This window comes from Athalia rosae, chromosome 1 (genome assembly GCF_917208135.1).
Source record: "Athalia rosae chromosome 1, iyAthRosa1.1, whole genome shotgun sequence".
NCBI lineage: Eukaryota > Metazoa > Arthropoda > Insecta > Hymenoptera > Athaliidae > Athalia > Athalia rosae.
The window spans coordinates 1,724,817-1,744,199 of NC_064026.1; the positions used below are offsets into that span (position 1 = coordinate 1,724,817).

Consider the following 19,383-nt stretch of genomic DNA (forward strand, 5'->3'; position numbering starts at 1 on the left):
TATAGTTCATTACGTAGAATCAATCACGGCCTCCGTCATCACCGTCATCAGGCGGCGTCTGCAGCTGCCTGCCGGTTCGACTCCCTTCGCGGTGGGTACGCGGTGATAATTATTCGTGATGAATATGAGCATTCGGTTGACGTTGCGGGGCGGAGACGACGGAGCATGATCATCGTTCCGCGGCGAGACCTCACCATTATTATCGTTCCTTTTCCATTTTACAATTTTTCGACGCTGCCGATACGAATTTGAAATGCAGCGGTAGGATTCTCCCTCCCCAACTTCGAAAAAAAAAAGGAGAACTGAAAGAAACGTCGACCAGGTCCTCGATCTTACGTCTGTCGCACTGTGTACCGAATGCGGACATTTTTGTTGCAATATTTCTCGGCTTTTGAAAAATTGTTCAAACAACTCACCAGCCCGAGGTTTTCTATGGGCGCGTTCAACGCGCACGAATGATGTACACCTCTTTTTCAAACGTGGATTCATTTGTGATGCGGGGTTAATCGCGTGCGCCGCGGGGGTCCAATTAGCCCCATTGACGACAAGTTTTGACGTATACGTGTACGTGTACGACGCGAAAACCGTACGCGTGTCATTTACAAACACACAAACACATTTATACGTATGCCTCGTAGAACGCCGATTACGTTCAAAAATATTGCAGAATGACCGTCGATCTTATAGCGTCGTCACTACGAAATTCGAGATCTTTTTCATTTTTCTAAAAACTTTATTTTCACCCCCCGAACAACCCCCTCGAAACTTGTCGCGTCTCTTCGGTCGCCCTCGGTTCTCTTCGGACACTTCGATCGCCCTCGTCAAGTTCCGACCCCGGTAAACTTGCGGACGAGCCGCAAATATTTTTGGAGAACAGAAGAGAGGAGAAACAAAATCAAAGTCGGGAAACGGATCGTGTTCGTTTTCGTTCCCGATATCATCACGTTGACAATTTACTTTTGTTAGTTTAACGCGAGTTCGTTAACAGAGTCGAGTCTCTACACGTCGGAGACGGGGTGGAAATAAGTCGCGCGATATTGCAGACGAGAGAACGAGGGATGAAAAAAGAAATTCATGCATATTTTTAGCTGCAAAAGAGGAGAGAAATAATAATGAAAAATTAAAAAATATTTGCTCCGCGTAACGAAGTACGACGGTGTGACGCGGAGTTTGTCTTTTTTTTTTCCGAGGGAACGTATACACCAAGTTTTTTGATGCACCCTGCGCGACGCGAATGACAAAGCAAAGATTCAAACAATACTTGAGGGAAGTTGAAATGAAAACAATAAGATATATACTACGTGAAAAAAATGTGAAAATATGAAACATGAAATCTCGGGAGCCGACACCACCCCTAGTTTTCAAACTCCCTAGCACCATCTAGCACCTTATATTTTCTACGTAGTGTACACGTGTACAGATATATACGTATACGTATGTACTACACCTAATCCGACTGCACATCAGAGAGGAAAAGAAAAACTTCACGGTCGACGAACCGACTGTACGTACACACACACACCCATCCGAAGTTTCGCAAATCTTCTCGACTCCCCAATAAACATTTCAAATCCCCGTAAAAAAATTAAAAATAACGAAAAAAAGGCAGAAAAAGGAAAGTTAGGAAACGGTGAAAAATAAAAAAAAAAAAATAAAAAAATGAAGCAATGAGCGACAACAGGGAGGGGGTGAGTGAAAATTCAGGGTGCCGGCTACTTCCGCGTCACGACGTACCCCCGTAGCGGGGTTATATCCGAATATCCCTGGTTATAATCGAAGGATAGGCAGGTGGCGGGTCTTTATTCTAGAACAAAAAGCTCTTCGGGGGCATTGTAAGGCCTGGTACAGTTGAGTGGGGATATATATATATACATACATATTATATACGCGAGGGGTACGAGTGGTGAGGGCGAAGGTACTGAATTTGAGGGTGTAGAGGGTGCCGTTCGTTTTTGCCGTGCGATATCGTGTACCGTACACGTACATATATACAACGAGCCTGCCAAGCGACGACGCCATCTTGAGAAGTGTCAGCAGCGCGAGGCTTGTGACCGCGAGTGGGTCAAAAGTCTCAGAAAATACCGAGTCGACAAACTAGGCGAAGTGTAAGGGGACCCCGGGGGATGCGGGGTTGTTAAAGTTCGTGCCTAAAGGTTCGTTTTTACGCGGATGAAACGAAAGGGGGTGGCGGCCACCGCGGGGTAAAAATCAGAGATCTTCGCCGTATTTTCACTATTTTTTTTTTCTTGCTCCTCGTATAAATTTAATTAACGGGACGTTGAAAAATTCGTGACGGATTTCGATTCGTTTTTTTTTTTTTTCATCGGTTTTCACATCCCGCATCACCTGCACTTTGCGAAATCATCGGCGAATAACTAAATTTTTATCACGGTACGGATCTCAGAGCTATGAGCTTACGCGGATTCTCGAATTTTATTTTTGTTTTCATTTTTTTTTTTTTTTTAATTTATTCTTTCTATTTTTCCCCCGCCACTTTCAGCGGCGTTCATTTGCAAGTATAATCCAACTACTTCTAAAGCACCAATTCGTGGCAGCAGCAGCAGCAGCAGCAGCAGCAGCGGCAACGGCAACCCCCTCTGCGAATATCATCGACCTATAATTCCCATATTATACACCTTAGCCGGTTGAATTAAATTAAGTAAAAAATAATCCCCGCAACGTGTAAAACAATGACGATATCGGAGATCGCGACTCGGGATCGGGGCGCTGAGCTTCTATAGAGAATATATGAGATCGGGAAAAATGTAAATGAATTACTGAGACTGAGGTGATTTTGCAGGATTTTTATTTACGTCAGCGATCTGCGATCTTCTCCGAAAGAAAAGAGGTGGAAAAAAAAAAATAACGAAAGAGAATTAATCATTCTAAGAATGGAGGAGAGTGAAAACGACACAGCGTCATTATAATTACGCTGCAGTTATCGCGTTATAATATCATTCCCGCATAGAACCGGTACACCGGGTAACCATAGCTATAGATACGGTTATAGACAATGGTATTATAGCGGCGTTCATCGCCGAGTCATTCGTAATTGTAATTACATCTCCACCGTGCGTACGAATGAATTCGAATGGGATGTCTAGGTGCAGTAGGTATACCCCCGCCTGTAATAACCCCGCGTGAATATACGCGAGAGAGAGTATCAAATTCTATAGAATTCAGAGCTATCGCTTAATGGCTCTTCATAACGATAGAATATACATACCGCAAGTACTGCACCGTACATTGTCATTTTGTACGCGGAGAAAAAAGAAAGAGACGCAAGACAAACGGACGGATACAAGCGAGGAAAAATTGCTCCGCGATGTTCTTGCGTTGAGATGGGAATTGGAAAAAAAAAATTAATTGAATGCAGATTTTCAGGGAAAAAAAGATTGTTATTCCACCAGATAGAGAGAGAGAGAGAGAGACAGGAAAAAATGTCAACCCAGAGTCGGACGCGTCCACCCTTCGGAGGATGCTGGAAAGTTTAATTTTTACACCCATATCGTAGCTGTACGTGATTTTGCATATTCATATGGGAAAAATGTGGTTTCCTCCGCGGGTTGAAGAGAACGAAAAAGATGGCGAAAATGAAAGAACAGAAATAAAAAAAAAAAAAGCCCAACGTACCGCGCGACGTATTTGGGCAGCGTTTTACTATTTTGCTATTCAAATGACCGTACAGCGTTCGTTCGGAAATATATTCGAATTCTATCCGGAGCGGAATTATTCGGGGAAAATTATTTGACCGTGTATTACCTTTATTCCCTACAATATACGCCGAACGTAGAAATATATATACATATAATATAACCGTAAAGTGTGCGATGTGTAGGCACGTGATAACTGAAATTGTACAATAAACGTTCAATTATTTCACGCGTTTCAATAACCCCGGCTATAACTTAGTTTTCAACTTTTGTATTCGCACTACGTGCGTCAAGTTTTCATTCGGGCTACACACGTGAATTACAAGGGGTGCGCGCACGGATACCGTATCAATCGTTATTTTCAATCGCGTCGAAGAGATACAGTTTCGTAGCGAGGAGTATAATACGAATTGTAAGGGAATATAAGATCGCGCTGTTGTTAGCGGAACAGCCGCAGCAATTGCGATGTAGGCGCATCTGGCGAACCCCGCCTAATGGGATATACGATATAATGAGTATATTAAAATAATAATTACGCGATAACAATGAAGTTAACGCGGCGGCGCCGGTGGCTCCGTCGGAATACGGGGTTGAATACAATATCATTGCCGAATAACAATTTCTCCCTAGCAAAAATTTTAAACGACTGAAAAACTAACGTGACGCAGGTTGGGTGAAAAAATTCACGAAGAGTTCGAACTCGCGCCCTAGCTATATAACGGCCGCGTCTGCGGAACAACTTTTCCATCCCCCGTCCCTTTTTTGCTCTCCTTCTTCCTTCTCTCGCCCGCACGCCGATCGCTCTTTTACGATTTCAGCAATTTTACCTTCCGCACGTGGTTAAATGTCGCGTCTTCCCGACGGACAAAGCCACCCCTTTACACCACCCTGAATTTCGCGCGGCGTCCGCCACTTTTCGCGGTATCTTTCCGAACGTCGCACCGCGCTCGATCCGTCCTTGGATTTTCTTATTAAAACGACGAAAAGTATAGAAACCGACGCGACGCGAAACGAAATCACTTTTCGGAGCAGGGAGAGAGAGAGAGAGAGGGGGGGCGGGTGGACCGAGATCAGAGAAACCGTAAGAAAATAAGAGGCGAAAGAAAAAAAAAATAAAAAAAAAAAAAAGGACGAAGAAGGAGGGGCGCAGAGTGGAAAGTTGCGGGATGAGAAAAGCGACGAGGATGTGCGAGGCGAAAAAAAAAAAAGGGTTCGCGCGTACGGTTGGTCCCGTGGCACGACGTCGCCTTTGCCTAAAGAGCGAAAAGAAGAGTGTACGGGACGAAGGATGAGAGGAAACGGAGCGCCAGGAGGGAGCGCTCGAAGAATAGGGTGAGCTCGGTTCGCACGTTGAGTGGACGCGGAGGGAGCTTTTGCCCGCTAGTTTCCCGCCCTCGGTTTCTCATCCGTCGCATCGCCGCGACACTGCAACACTCGGTGTACGGGCCGGTCCGTCAACAATGTGTAGGTACAACTGCCGCGCTACGGGGCTAAAAATTCACCTCCACGTCTACGCCCGCTACGAAACGCGTCGTCGCGCATATCTGCACCGTTTTATTCGCGAACTGGATTCCAAATTATTTCACTCCCCCCCCTCCGCCGGCCGCGAGCTAAGATTTCTGGCTGAAAAAATAAAAAAAGGGGCGCGCAGCCGGCGAAGATGAGACGATAAATCGTCGGAGCGTATAAAATAAGGGCGGAAAGGGAATCCGGACGGAGGGGGGGATATCGAATGGTCAAAGATAAAGAGCCAATTGAAACGGCCGTGCGTCGCGCTACGGGTATTCACGGTGCACGGTGCTATACGGAGGGCATACGGTACGTTGGATTATAGACGCGAAGAAGGTGCGGGTAGTCGTCCGCACGTGTGTGTAACGCGCGTACGTACGTGTATACTACACGCGTGGGTATCGAGGTTTTCGAGTATTTCCTCGCGGGTGACGCGTGATTTATCGGTTGCCCGGGAAATTTCATCGCTGGATCTCCAAGGAAGAACGAGCGACCGACCGACCGACCGACCGACCGACCGACCGACCGACCGACCGTCGTCCCCGCGGCGGCGTTGTAGCCGTACCGAAACTCGGGACAGACCAGGCGACGTTCTTATTGTCCCTTTTCTTCGATGAAAATTCATCCCTTTCTCCACGCCCCCGCGCCCCTCCGAGGCGCACACGGTAGAGACGTATACGGGAGGGAGTAAAAAGTGAGAGAGGGAAAAAAAAACGGACGAACGACGTCGCGAAGGCGACAGATGGATCGAATCGAAATCGTAAGCGGACGACATATTTTCGTCCGTTTTATAACTTATCTACGAAATATAGGTATATATGTATGTGTATAATGTATATATATACAATCGAAACTCACCCTTGAGATGATCGGGCGTGTCAGCTGCACCCCGCATAATGTCGCTGAGGTAATGTTCCAAGGTTCGCATGCTGTCCAAAGGTGAATTTCCATTCGCCGTCATCCGCTCCTGAAATCAGAAGGATCGGTCGTTTCGATATACCTGCGGGTACAGGGCGGTGCTCGTAAAAATTGTCCAACTATAGGTACGACGACAAATCCCGAGTTAGGTGCGAGCTTTTATTTTTCTATAATGTAATTCGAGAATCGTTGCGCGTAAGAGGAATATCGAATTAACTGGAGGCATGTATGACCTACAATTATGGGTAAGGTAACACTCGCCCTGTGGTCTCGCGTTGCAGGAGATTTTCAAAGTAAAAGTGACACTTAAAAGTACCGATGTATTTATGCAATACGGTTTGTGTTTTTTTTTTTTTGTTTTTCTCTCCCTTCTTGTTTTTTGCGGATCAGCCGTGACTCGGTGGGGGGAGGGGTACGGGAGAGCAGAAATCTCAAGCACACGAGATACAAATTGCAAAACGCGTGACGCGGGGATTCGATTATCTCCATATATCCAGGTTATCCGTGCGACAGATGGGGTTATCTTGGAAATTCCGGGTGCACCGAGTAAACGCGTTAGGCAATTTATATCCCTTAAATACGGAGGCGGGTATACCTGAAAATGGGATCGCGAATCACATAAACCATCGTATGAGGGAAAAAGAAAAATGTCCGGTACAACAATCGTATAAGGAAACGAAAAAAAAGGGGGAAAAGAAAAAGGAGAGAACAAAAAATAAAATGTATCTTTCGCAAATCGCTTCGAAGTTCTATACATATACATATATCGCGGTATATACCTACTCGTAAGATATCAGATATCGAGCGACAGATGTACACGTACGTACACCTATACGTGTAAATCTTGCAAAAGCAAAAGGTACGGTGTATCGGAAAGGTAACATAATTCCATTATTCTTCATTGAATACGTTACATTCGCAGCGGCGAACTTTCAATTTTCATATGACGTACGGAGATATTTTATTAATCCAGGTTACCTAGAGGCGTCGTGTTTCGAAATATCTACATCGGGGTTCCCCCGTGCGGACTCGCTTGTACATATACGGATACTCATCACCGAACTAAAAAACAATTTTTGCATGTCGCGTTATCGGGATTATTTATCGCCCGGAGCAAACGTTCGCTGCCGCTGCCGTTGCCGCGCGTGTGTACGGGAATCCGCTCGGAATTATTTATCGTCTTGTTATACGAACGCGTTCGTAATCTCCACCCTCCTACCCCGTGGGTACATTTTATTATCTTCGTGTCGCAATTATCGTCCCACCGTGTACTTCCGGCCGTACGTAATTCAAACGCCCGATCGGTTGGACGCGCTGTTTTTTATTTTTTCAATTTTTTCTCCAATTTTTCTTTCGACTTTCGGCGTTACGGTGGGAGGGAAAAACGAGGGTGTGCGACCCCGCACGTCCCAGGTATATATATGTATATAAGCGCGGCGTATCGATGGGTATTTATTTACGGGAGCAACGAAAACACCTTCGGTAAAGGGTTGTATTTGTATACAAATTACGAAAACCTGACGCGTCCAACGAGGAAGCGAGATCCACAAGACCCAGAGCGTAAGACGAAGACCGTAGCAGGGATGAAAAACACACTCGTAAACGCTTCGTCTTTATCCGGCGTGAAGGCGTACACCGGGTACTTCGTATTCTCTCTGTTCCTCTCTCGTTTTTCCCTCCCTCCCACCCTCATCTCCCTCTCGCCCTCTCGCCCTCCTTCGAGCTCTCTCTCTCTCTCCCTCTCTCCCTCTCTCCCTCTCTCTCTCTCTCTCTCTCTCGCTCCCTCGGTACGTGCGGCAGACTCCCTAGCGGGGCGTAGGGAGGGCAGAAAATCAATATAGGAAAACCAGGAAGCGGCGGGCAAGCAGCACCGGCACAACCACCGGCACCAGGGCGTCGACAGCGAACACCCTCGCCCTGACTCCGTTTGGCTCCGGCATTACCCCGCGCGTAGCTCCACCTCGACCGTCGTCGATCGTTATTGGCTGTTTCTCGTCAAACAGTTACGCGCTGCCCTCCCGACGTAACGACCACTTATTCTTATAGAAATACAGCTCCGCGGGGGGCGAAGGACGACGTCAACCACCCCCCCCCCCCCCCCACCCCCTACCCCTCAAGGAAGACCCGCGATGACCAGAAATTTTTCACCCCCTCGAGCGCTCGCTCGCCCTCCTTCCGAATTTCTATTATTCCGCCAGCTTTGCACGCCGCGGAACTTTTCGAATATACATAGGTGGGTAGGTAGGTAGGTACGTAGATTACGCGCGCCTTTATCCGCCCGATATTTTTATTTAACGGCGATGAATATTTGGGGCGGATCACGAGGGGTTGACGTACCGAGTTTTTATCCTGACCTTGGATGACCTCGGACCGCGGTAACGTATCCGTAGGTGTGTTTCTCGCTATTTTCAATCGACGGTTTGTAGATTTGCATCGAAGGAAATTGATCGTTACGTCGGTAGTGTAAGGCGCGTCAGACGGTGCAAATCAATTCCGGGACTCTTGATGCCGAGCCAGCAAACTTGTACGGCTTACACGAGTGGGATGTAGGGTACGTACGTACGTACGTACGTAAGGTACGTTATTCGTCGGTGTGTTCGTTTGAATTTACGCGTACATACGGACGTACGTAGAGACGAACCGAAACGGAATCGAAATCGTGTCCGCCGAGCTGCAATTCGCAATCGAGTTACTCGATTTGCAGAAACATTTCGAGAAAACGATATAGATAACCGTATGACAGATAACGGACCGTTCCTGGTAATGGTTCTCATTTTCTTCATTTTTTTTTCTTTTTGTTCTCTCCTTTTTTCAAACCTATATTCTGGATATATGGCGTAACAAGAGACGGGTAAAACGTGGACGGAATAAATTAGATTACGTTATAAGACCCCTGATATCTGGGTAGTATGCAGCCCAAACGTTTCCAGAATCACGATATTCGCGATTACATTTTTCTTCCAATCTCGAATTATGATTTTTTTTTTATTTTCCATAAATGATCATTTTATTTTTCGCACTGATAATCTTATCGTAAGTTCATTTCATCCCGTTTACACGTGTATTCGAAAAATCGAATGACCGTCGATCGTTGAATCCACCCAAAAGGATTCAAGAATTCGTGGACTCCTCGAGGTTCAAATTCCTTTTTTTTCCAGCGGAACACGGTAGGGAATTCCTGAAGATACACGAGAAGGAAACCCTCACGCTTAGACCAGATGTACGTGTACCGAACGCGCCGCACACACATAGAGATACTATCCTCAGGTAAAACTGAGGAGGTCGGAGGACGCCAGAGCCCGCAGGCATATAGGAGGAGGCGTGTAAGACGAGGGTGGGACTCTCCGAGCTTTCGTCCAAGTTTTATGGAAGGACTTTCGCAAAGCCCAAAGGTCAAACGTTATTTTTTTGGCCGTGGGGTCGTTCCTCTCCCCTCGTTACTCCGCTCCTCTCCTTCCTCATTTTCAACCATCCTCGCTCCCCTTTTCATCTCCACTTCCCGGCGGAGAGCTACCGGTACTTTTTTCTTTTTTTTTTTTCTTCTCATCATCTCTCTCTCCCTGATGTTGTTGTATTCTCGTAGCCGAATGCTTCCAGGTCGCGACGCTTTTACTCGTCAGGTACATATATCTATTTTACGCGTCGAACGAATCGGTTGACTACCAATTTTCTCACCGTCCATATCAATCAGTGGAACAACGGATGTGCGGACAGCGTTTTCACGTGATTAGTGCGCGGGTTGTTGGGACTGAAAAATTATCGAGCGAGGAAGCGGTATCGGTATGGGATCGAAGTCCAGGGCGGAGACGAGAATTTATACCGTCAAAGGATCGGGATCAGCCGAATTGTGCGGTAAACCGAGCGTGGATGTTTTGTCGCGAAGTAATTAGTAGATTACTCGGAAACCACCCCCCCTCCCCCTCCGTCATTTCAAGCTTTGAGTCTACGCGAGTGGTTTTTCTATCGCGGAAAAGCCGTCCGTCGCGGTATTCCCATTCGCTTCGCCGTATACCCGCCGTACATTCGTTGTACCCGTACAATATATTCCTTCGTTTTGTAAAGAGTCGCACTGGAACGGCGCAAGGGCGTCGCGCTCAAAGGAAAATTGCGCAAGCGCCCTACGTAGCAAGTTACTTTCGATTGCGTAACATTACCGATTACTGGTGAAACGGGTAGAAGCTGGGCTTGACCTAGATACACGTGGCCCAGTTCGAGGAAGAGTATCGACTTGCTGCCGCTGGTTTCAAGGGGCCGCATCTATAGAGGGGTCGTACACACAGCCAGGCAATGGGGGTGCTGCTTCGCAGCTTCGTAATACGCGGTTCCACGTTATTGTAAAATTTATATCTGTACGCGCGTCAGCGCCGTGGGGCGAGAAGGACGTGCGTGCGTACGTATGTATACGCGGTACGTGCGTAAAAATCGGAGCGACCGAAAACGCGGCGAGGGGTACGAAGGGCAACGGGTCGTCAGCGGGGGGTCGGTAAGCCTGCAATTGCACTGGACCGAGTGGAAAACTGTCGATTCATATAATTCGCAGCTTTTTAGTAGACAGGGCGAAAACTCGTTCGTTCGTTCGTTTGTTACCCCAAAATGCAAACCACCCTCGGCTCGGCTCTCGGGTCCTAAAATTTCACGCTGAGAACTTCACTCGATCAGCAACCCCTCGTTCAAATTATCGCGTTCAATGCCCCGAACCGGGTAATCCACGTCTGTATTACGCGGGGAGAAAACAGGCGGATATTTCGAAGATTTGGAAACCCCGGAGCCTCCGGCTAAATCCTGTGACGATCACCTCAGTCTCCGTCGACTCGCCAGTTTTTTCTTTTTTTTCCCTCAGGTATCATCTGGGTCATTTTTTCTTCATCTTCGATTTTAATAGACACACGTCGTTCTGAAATTTACGGGAGCTGATTTCTCCCCGGAAATCCAAGCTGCACTCCCCCAATGCCCCACGGAGTGTACGAGATTATCTCAAGTGTCCCGGAGGAGAACGTGCAGGCAAACTAAAAACGCTGATGTAACGATTATCGAACGAACCACCTACGTACCTCTACCTACGTCGAGATGTGTCCCACTTTCTCGACGAACTCGATTGAGGGAAAAAAACTACGACCGCTCCGTTTCAAATGTATCTAATACCGAGTGGAGTAGAACAAAAAAAAAAATTGGATTAATCTTGTACCGGAGGACCACCGAAGGCAATAACATTTCGGCTTTTCGGTTCGGCAGGAAACCGTTTCGACGGATTGATGTAACCAAAATACCGGGGGCAGATGTAGCCGGTATACACATATGCGCGCGAAGCAGAATCCAGTAACACGTAGATCACTTATACAGAGAAGCTCGTATGCACCTGCGGATATAGTGGAGCGTGTAAAGTGCATCGTGCAACACTGGCAGAGCTCTATTGATTCGTGACGTCGTCGTATATACTGCAAAGTGAGAGAGAGAGAGAGAGCGAGAGAGAGGAAGAAAGCGCGGAGAGCGGCAGTAGGCGATTCTCTCTCCTCCGCGGAATCCCCGAACTACCCCGAATACCCTCGAGGGCGAACGAACACCCCCGAGCAACCCCTAACGCAACCTGAAACCCACGTTCGAACGGCGCTAACGGGTTGACCCACTTACTGGCTGGCAGAATGCCCCGATCCCTGCAACGAGCGCATCGGCTCTCAACGCCAACAACCCCCTTTCATCCCCCCCCCCTCGGAGCCAGAGGCACCACCTTGTGCCGCAACATCGACGGGGGTTGCTCCGGTATGGGAATGCACAACCCCACACCCCCCCCTCGTTATTATTTATCCGTATCAACCCCGAACGGCCCGCGGCACGCGCTTCTCTCTCTCTTCTCCGCCGATGCTATGCACAACGTGTATGTATATATCATTCCGGATTCGAGCGATGCGGCGGAACCGTGCGATCAGGTAAACCGATTGCGACGATTTTACCGCATTCCACGTGTACGCGTATCGTAACCAGCTATGTACACAGTGTAAACTCCGCGAAGTTAATCTCCGAATACGGCTTACCGGACGTTACGGTTCGCTGTTTATTAGATTATTATAAAGGGTGACCCCTTCGTTCGAATTTCAGACACCTTGCAATTTCAGAGTCCCCTGGAATTATCGACGCGTGCTCCGCTCTGCCCCTGAGGTGTGCGAAAAATTTGTTTCGCTGACGAACGCTTCGATTATTTGGGCGCGCGGTCAGAGCGAAACTCCGAATGACGCGGTGTCGCGCGCGGAGGGCACGTTAAACGAAGTAGCGGCGGAACACCGTTCCTAGTCACGACCAGATCCATACGTCGAAAGACCTGGCCCGGGCGCCTGGCGGCTGACCTACCTTAGCCACTGCAACGGCGGCACCCCTGGCAGTAGGTCACACCGCTGCGACTCGGTGCCCAGCAGCGAATTTAAACCGAGCTAATCTTAAAATAGCGCATAACTTCTGTCGCAGGGAAACGGAGTAACCGAAATGGCCATCGGCCGTCCCGAGAGGAGATCGAATCGCGGCGCACGTAACGCGACGGAAGGGTGAGGGATGAGGCGATCGAGGTGTTACGGACGTTGCGACGAGGTTTGATTCGGAGAAATTGGAAAGTCGGGGGAATCGTGCGATTCCCGGCTATGCGATAGATTTGATTTTCACGTCCGTCGTTTCGGTGGAAAGTAACCGATGTTACGGAGATGAGATCGATCGTAACTCGAACGAAGAAAAGAAAGTGGAAATTGTATGAAAAAAAACGAGAAGAAAAGAAGAAGAGCCTCGCCACGGCACGCTGAAGTAGCGCTAGTCAAACGTCTTGAAGACGTTGAGAGTTGAATCGGACAAAAGCCACGACGACGACGACGGTATATCGAGTAGCGATGGATTATTTCAGACTCACCACTACGCCTGCACTCGACGACAACCGCTCTCTGGCCATCGGTGAAAAAACCAAACGGAACAATCCCGTCGTTCCAAATTTAAATGGCGATTGTATTTCCACTCGAATGCGAACGTGGAAGGAAAAAAATACTTTTACCTCATCCTCCGCGGAATCCTCCTCCTACTCCCGTTATACGCAGAAAATCAGGAAGTTGCGTAAAATCTTCGGTAAAAACAAAAATTTATGCGAGAAAGAAAAACTTGGTCGTAACTCGGAACGGGAGGTGGTGTGTCGCCGTGTTCGGTTACTCGAATTTCGTCTCGAAGCGGACAGTCGTAGTTGTAACGCCGCACATACACCTGGAATGTCATACGCGACGGCGGAAGAGGAGCGCATCTATCGACCTGTGCCGCGGAAACCTTCCACCTGCGGAGGTTTGCACGCAGATATTGTAGCCTGCAAAGTAGGTACAGCGCGACGCGGAGACTGTAGAGATAGGCCAGATATAAATACCCGAGTATCTCGTGTTCGTGCGAGAAGCTCCTCTATCTTTAACGAGATTGTCTGCGAGGTACGTACGTACGTACATCGTGTTACGCTCGCGGCGTACGACGAATTAACATTTTACACGAACGCGCGTGCGTGTGTGTGTGTGTGGAGAAAATTTGGTCGGTATTAAGTAGCGGTGCGAACGCGACGCGGAACGTACGCAGATTTTACGCACGCGCGAACCTCCCGGAGGGAGAGTGAGAGAGAGAGAGAGAGAGAGAGAGGAAGAGAGAACGACGAAAAGGTGGGGAAGACGCGCGGTCACAAACGACCACCCGGTCGATATCTTACGTAGGTATACTTATAGGTTTACCGTATCTAACCAACGTACAGGTGCACCACACCGGAGAATCTACGGGGTGGTCGAAAAGTAGGTATATCCGTACAATCGTTCGTGTCTCGTAAATTTTTGTCGAACGAATTTTTGCCGTGGAAACCCGAACGCGTTAATTTCGATTACCGGACGAGGTAGAAAGTGAAGACGGTCGTTATCATTCCGATGACCTGGATCGCCGAGTTCTCGCGGTTCTGCGAACGTAGGTACGTATACACGGGTCTGCGGTATTTACGCGGGATCGAGGGGGGGCATGCAAAACTGAGAAAACAAGCTACTTCCACAACGCGTCAGAACCCCCGTAGGGTGCATTCCCGGCATTCGCGAGGGCTTATGCTATTAAACTGCAATGAAATACCAACGCTCGTTCAGTTTACCCCGCACCGTGTATATATATATATAAGTGTGTAACAGTCGTATAGGTACGAGGGGAGAGATTTTAGCGTTGATGTTGACGATATTGCGAAGGTACACTTATTTACCCTCCAATCCGTATTGTATACCTAGTTTTGCTCGGATACTGCGGCGACGGACTAGCCGCTGCGATTCTTCTGCAACGCGGAACGTACAAAGAAAGAGTAGCTGTGGAAGGTAACGGCGGAGTAGATAAAAAAAAAAAAAGAGGCGATGATAAAGGAAATATAGGGTATGTGTGCATTAAAAATTAAAATAAATATCAGATAAAGAAACGGTGTTCGAGCGACTCGGCGTCGAGCGGTTGGAAAAATAAAAGCTCGACACGTGCTTTGGCCCGAGACTCTAATCTCTGCGGTTTTGCGCACCGTTATTATAGGGGAACAAGAAAAAAAAAAAATAAATAAAACTATAACAAATAAACAAATAATAAAACCGATAATACCGAGATTACGAATGAAAATTGTTATAGCCGCGTTACGCGGGCTAATTGGTCTAATCGCGTCGGGAAGTATTATTACAAGTGTGTAATAAATATAGCTAAATAAATTTCACTATCACCGGACAATGTCGAGGTACCCGTACTACCGAGCGGCTTTTAAATATATTCAATCGCTCGATTACCCAACCGCACGACCAACCGAAACCGGAAACGTTTTCCGCCGCAGTTCCAAGTCAGCTCGTTCGCGGAGACGCGTTGTTTTTTTCGCGTCTTCTCTCTTCATGGTACCGGTGTCAATATCGCTTCGTTGATTCGGTGCAGCCGACTCCTCTTCTTTTTTTCTCGCTTTACGATCGTTCGTTAAATTAACGGCGTACGCCTGATACGGTACAGCGCTATAATATCGGCCGCGCGTATCATCTGCAAACACGACGTACCTACGTTTGTTGTTTTTTTATTTGTTTTTTTTTTTTTATATGTGCCGAGATTTAATCAATCGGGACTCCGTATATATATTTTGCTCCTCCTCCCCTTTACCGTTTCCCTCGGCAAAATTTTCTCCTTCTCTTTTCGGAGCGTTCTCCCCCGCGGGCGATCCGTATCTCTGGAAATGCAGAGCGACCCGGTACACGATAGTGACTCATCGGTAGGTTATCCGGCCAGAGTTTCTACCACTTCACCTTCTCTCGGTGGCACTCGCGGGTTTATTTACGTTCCACGATGTCCATTTCAATCTCACGTACCGCAAGCCCGGTACCAAACATCGCGGACACGCGCCAAACGTGGTTGTTGCCCCAACCGAACGGTCGCGCTGTACCAGAAAGAATTTTATATACAATTCGTTACTATTTTATTTTCTAACGAAGTTTTTCCATTCCGCGTTCCATTTACTCGGCATCTCCACGTCGCGCGGCAATCCACCTTTTCGGAATCTCACTTCTTCGCAAAACACACACCCCTCTCCCTCCCACCCTCCCCTTCCACATTTTCATCGGTTGTTGCGGTATACCGTCTCCGCACCCGAGATTTGTCAACATCGTCACGTCGAACGTTGTATCCACCGTGCGCCGATTTCTCCGCGCAAAGAAATCGCGCGATATATCACAAGCGATTTCGTCAGGGAAATCAGGTGCGGTTACTTCGGGTAGGAATTTTTTTTTTTTCCCCGGTCACGCTCGCAAACATTTATATAAATTTATAGGTTTTTGGACGGGGCTATTACCGCGCTCCTCGCCATACCTCGGTGATCACGAGCTAATCGGCGAGATCGGCGAGTCCGTCGCGCCGTTTGTATTATATTACCCGGTAAATTTGATTCGGAAAATGACGGAGAGACACTACCACCGGCGTACACCTATTGGGACGGGTGTTGTACAACGAACGTACGAAAGGGGGATAGAAAAACCTCGAGATGGAACGCAGCTCGTTGTTCCACGTCCCCTGACCACCGGTATACCCGATGGTCACGAGACGAATTAGTGGATGAGGTATTAGAAAAAAGCCAGATGCCCATCCCCTCGACGTCGTACCTATACCACATTCGACACAGCAGCAGCAGAAGCGGCATCATCGTCGTCGTCGCGGTCGTCGTCATCGCGGGAGAGAGTTTCGTAACTGACAATAAGAGTCCCGCGGCCACTGACCGACCATTTACCCGATGCGTGAATTAGTTACGAGTGTCCCAAAGTAACCGTTGATATACACCGGGTTACATAGGTACACGTCCAATGTACATACCTATATGCCGTACATACCTTTGAATATATATATAGATGGTATGTACGTACCCACGTACTGTATATATGGAACCACAAGAAGCGGGTGCGTATCGATCGGTCGCGACCGAAACTTCTTGCGGCGTTTCACTTATATTTATTTCCTGCAACGGGCGCGTTACGAAACCGCAAACACCGCAACGTGCCGGAAAGATTAGGGTCAAATGTAACAATGGCGCATGGTTACGTTGATAAAACTATACGTGCATTATTATACGTATAAAAAACAGTTTTCTTTTTTGGGGTAATTTTTTTGATTTTTTGCTTTTATTCATCGATAACGGCCTAATCGAACGGTAACAACTGCGACGTGGGCGTGTGCAAGGAGAGGGAAAAGAAGTCCGAATAATTGCCGATTTCTAACAACGGAGGTTGTATACCCCCAGATGAAATTCAGAAAAATACACAATAACCCACAACTGGATCGAGTTCGTATCGAATCGGACGTAGACGTGACGGGGAAAATTAGCGGGGTATTCGCGAGACGTGCACATCGCGGAATAACAACCGGAAAACATCGTGTACCCTGTAGCAAACGCTCGTCCGCGACAAACTGTGTCGTCGACGGAATGGTGAAAAACAGGAAATCTACGTCGGGTTGAAACAATCGTTAGTTTTTCTTTTAAACGAAGACGAAAAAAACACCAGTCCAGTCGTAAGAATATCACGCGAAATCTGGTGGCAAGAGAATTTGTCTATTACATTATTACCACGGTATAGCCAGTTGACGGAGTTGCGTTACATGTACGCTAGGGACTTACGCTGCGTCGCGCGGAGTTCGAAACACTCGAAGTTCGTGTGCATTGTAAATGACGTTGGGTATACATATGTATACACCGTGCGGGATGGCGGATCGTACGAGGTGTAGTCGCGAACAATTCATCTAGGGATACCACGAAGACGGAACGAGCGGTGGAGGAGGCGAGGCGAGGCGAGGGCGAGGGCGAGGTAAAAGCACCGGCAGAAGCAGCGGTTGCATTACGCCCGCGTGAATCACCTTGAACGAACAACTCGGAGGCACGTGCACCGCGAGGAAACCGTCGTCGTCTGCAGCCGTTCGGTCGCTCGATCGCCCTGACCGACGTGCCATCGGCAATCACTGCCGCTGCACATCGGCCATTCAATTATATCGCGAGCCGCACGGACGAGAACCAGCACGTACACGGACTTATTATGCATGGGATAAATTAATAGGACCCGCCGCGTTTCGTCCGTTCGGACTGGATGCACGCTTCGCGCGCTGAGATTATCAAAGCGACTATCGTCGTAACGTGTAGATAAAACGGCTGCGTAGAGTTACGCGGTGCTGAACGATGATTTTGTGGGATGTTGCGCGCAAAGGAGGTGAAAATAATTGAATAAATTAACGTAACTAACGCGTCTATGTAGGCCAAGTACGAACGGGTTAAGCTGCATTATTGAGACTCTTCGCGCCGTAACAGTCCTACCAGTCGTAGCGCGTGCTTTAATTATTATCATCACAGGAATGAATAGATATACATACACCTATGTGCGCACGTACGTAACGCTGCGGAGTACAAATCTCGCGAAAATCTAAAAAAAAATCGCCTCCGAGCTTCCGACTTTCGGAAGCGATTCCGCGGTATCCTCCGTCGTCGTTTCGGCGGTCTAACGGTGAAGAAACAACAGGGACGATCCGGCGTCCGACGCTTCGGCCTGCATATCGACGTTACATGCACGGTTAATCGTAGAACCCAACGCGAGTGGGCAACGAGGCAGTCGGCTAATGGTACACTTCCTGGCAATTGCTTCCACGTTGGTGGTGTACATCATAGAGAAGAACCTGCGGCAACATATGAAACACGAACGCGTAGCTTCCACGTTGCCCGCCCGCGACAATTTCCTACGCTTCGGATCACCCCGCGAGCACCGGTCTCTTTTCCCCTCACCCTCCCCCCCCCCTCACCCCCGTAGGTGAATAGGTGTGCGCGCGTGTATCCACCTATTAACGTATCTACTATATGTATAATATTTATACACATGTAGGAACTAGCGTTAACACCTAACGTCGTACCGTGTGTGTGTGTGTAATATTTGTAAACTCGAGGCCATAAACCACGTACACGTAGATAACGACGCATTGCGTTAGTTTACACACATGTGTTACGTGTGCGTGTACGTAATACACGGTCTAGCAAAAGTGTAAAGCCCGGTCGGGCCTGCATCGCGGTGCGGCGGACGACGAAACATCGGCGGCAAGAGTAACAGCAGCGGCAGCAGGCGCCTCTTATCGCTATTGCGCGATATAATATAATGTTTGTTCCACAATGTTACGTAACGCAACCCGTGCGACGTTCGTTCGTTCAGATCCGGCAACGTAAGTTACGTTTTCGTTCGTATAACGCGTGCGCGAAAGGTGGAATAATTATATCGCACACGTGTGTGGATACAACGACCAACAACCATAAGGATATCTATAGCTACGTGAAATATTTTACACGTATAACGTGGACCACGTCTGCGTCTCGTCTACCTCCAGAAGAAGCTTCTTTTCACCGCTCTTCGGGGAAATCTTCTCACTAAATATCTTCGCGCTGCTCAATCTACGAAAGAAGAGGAGCGCGCGCGGTTTTCAGCGTTTTTACCTCGTCTTTTATTTTTATTTTCATTTTTTTTTTTTTTTACATCTCACTTTTGTTACACCCCTGCGGCTCTTCTCCCCTCCCCCCCCCCCCCCCCCCCCGCCCCGCCCCGCCGATCTCTCATCTCGGGGGATATCAAGGAAGATGGTCAAAAAACCATGAGCGTTGAGCATTACCCGGTGTACGGCCTACTGCGGAATTACCGTTGCCAGGGGTGGAAGAAAACGAGCCCGACGTATGCGCGACACCGCAACAGCGCTCGCGAACGAGTATACCGTCTCTAAGGAGATTCGCCATTCAATCGGAGGCGAGGGTTTT

At 48.1% G+C, this 19,383-nt stretch overlaps 1 protein-coding gene across 1 annotated transcript in view; it reads right to left on the reverse strand.

Annotated features, from left to right (window-relative positions):
- The window catches only part of LOC105693413 (cytoplasmic polyadenylation element-binding protein 2), a 91,228-nt gene that overhangs the window by 66,016 nt on the left and 5,829 nt on the right, over positions 1-19,383 (reverse strand). Inside the window, exon 2 of the mRNA XM_012413313.3 lies at positions 6,021-6,129. Within this exon, the coding sequence (XP_012268736.2) occupies positions 6,021-6,129 (109 nt within the window). The remainder of the gene's footprint in view (positions 1-6,020; positions 6,130-19,383) is intronic.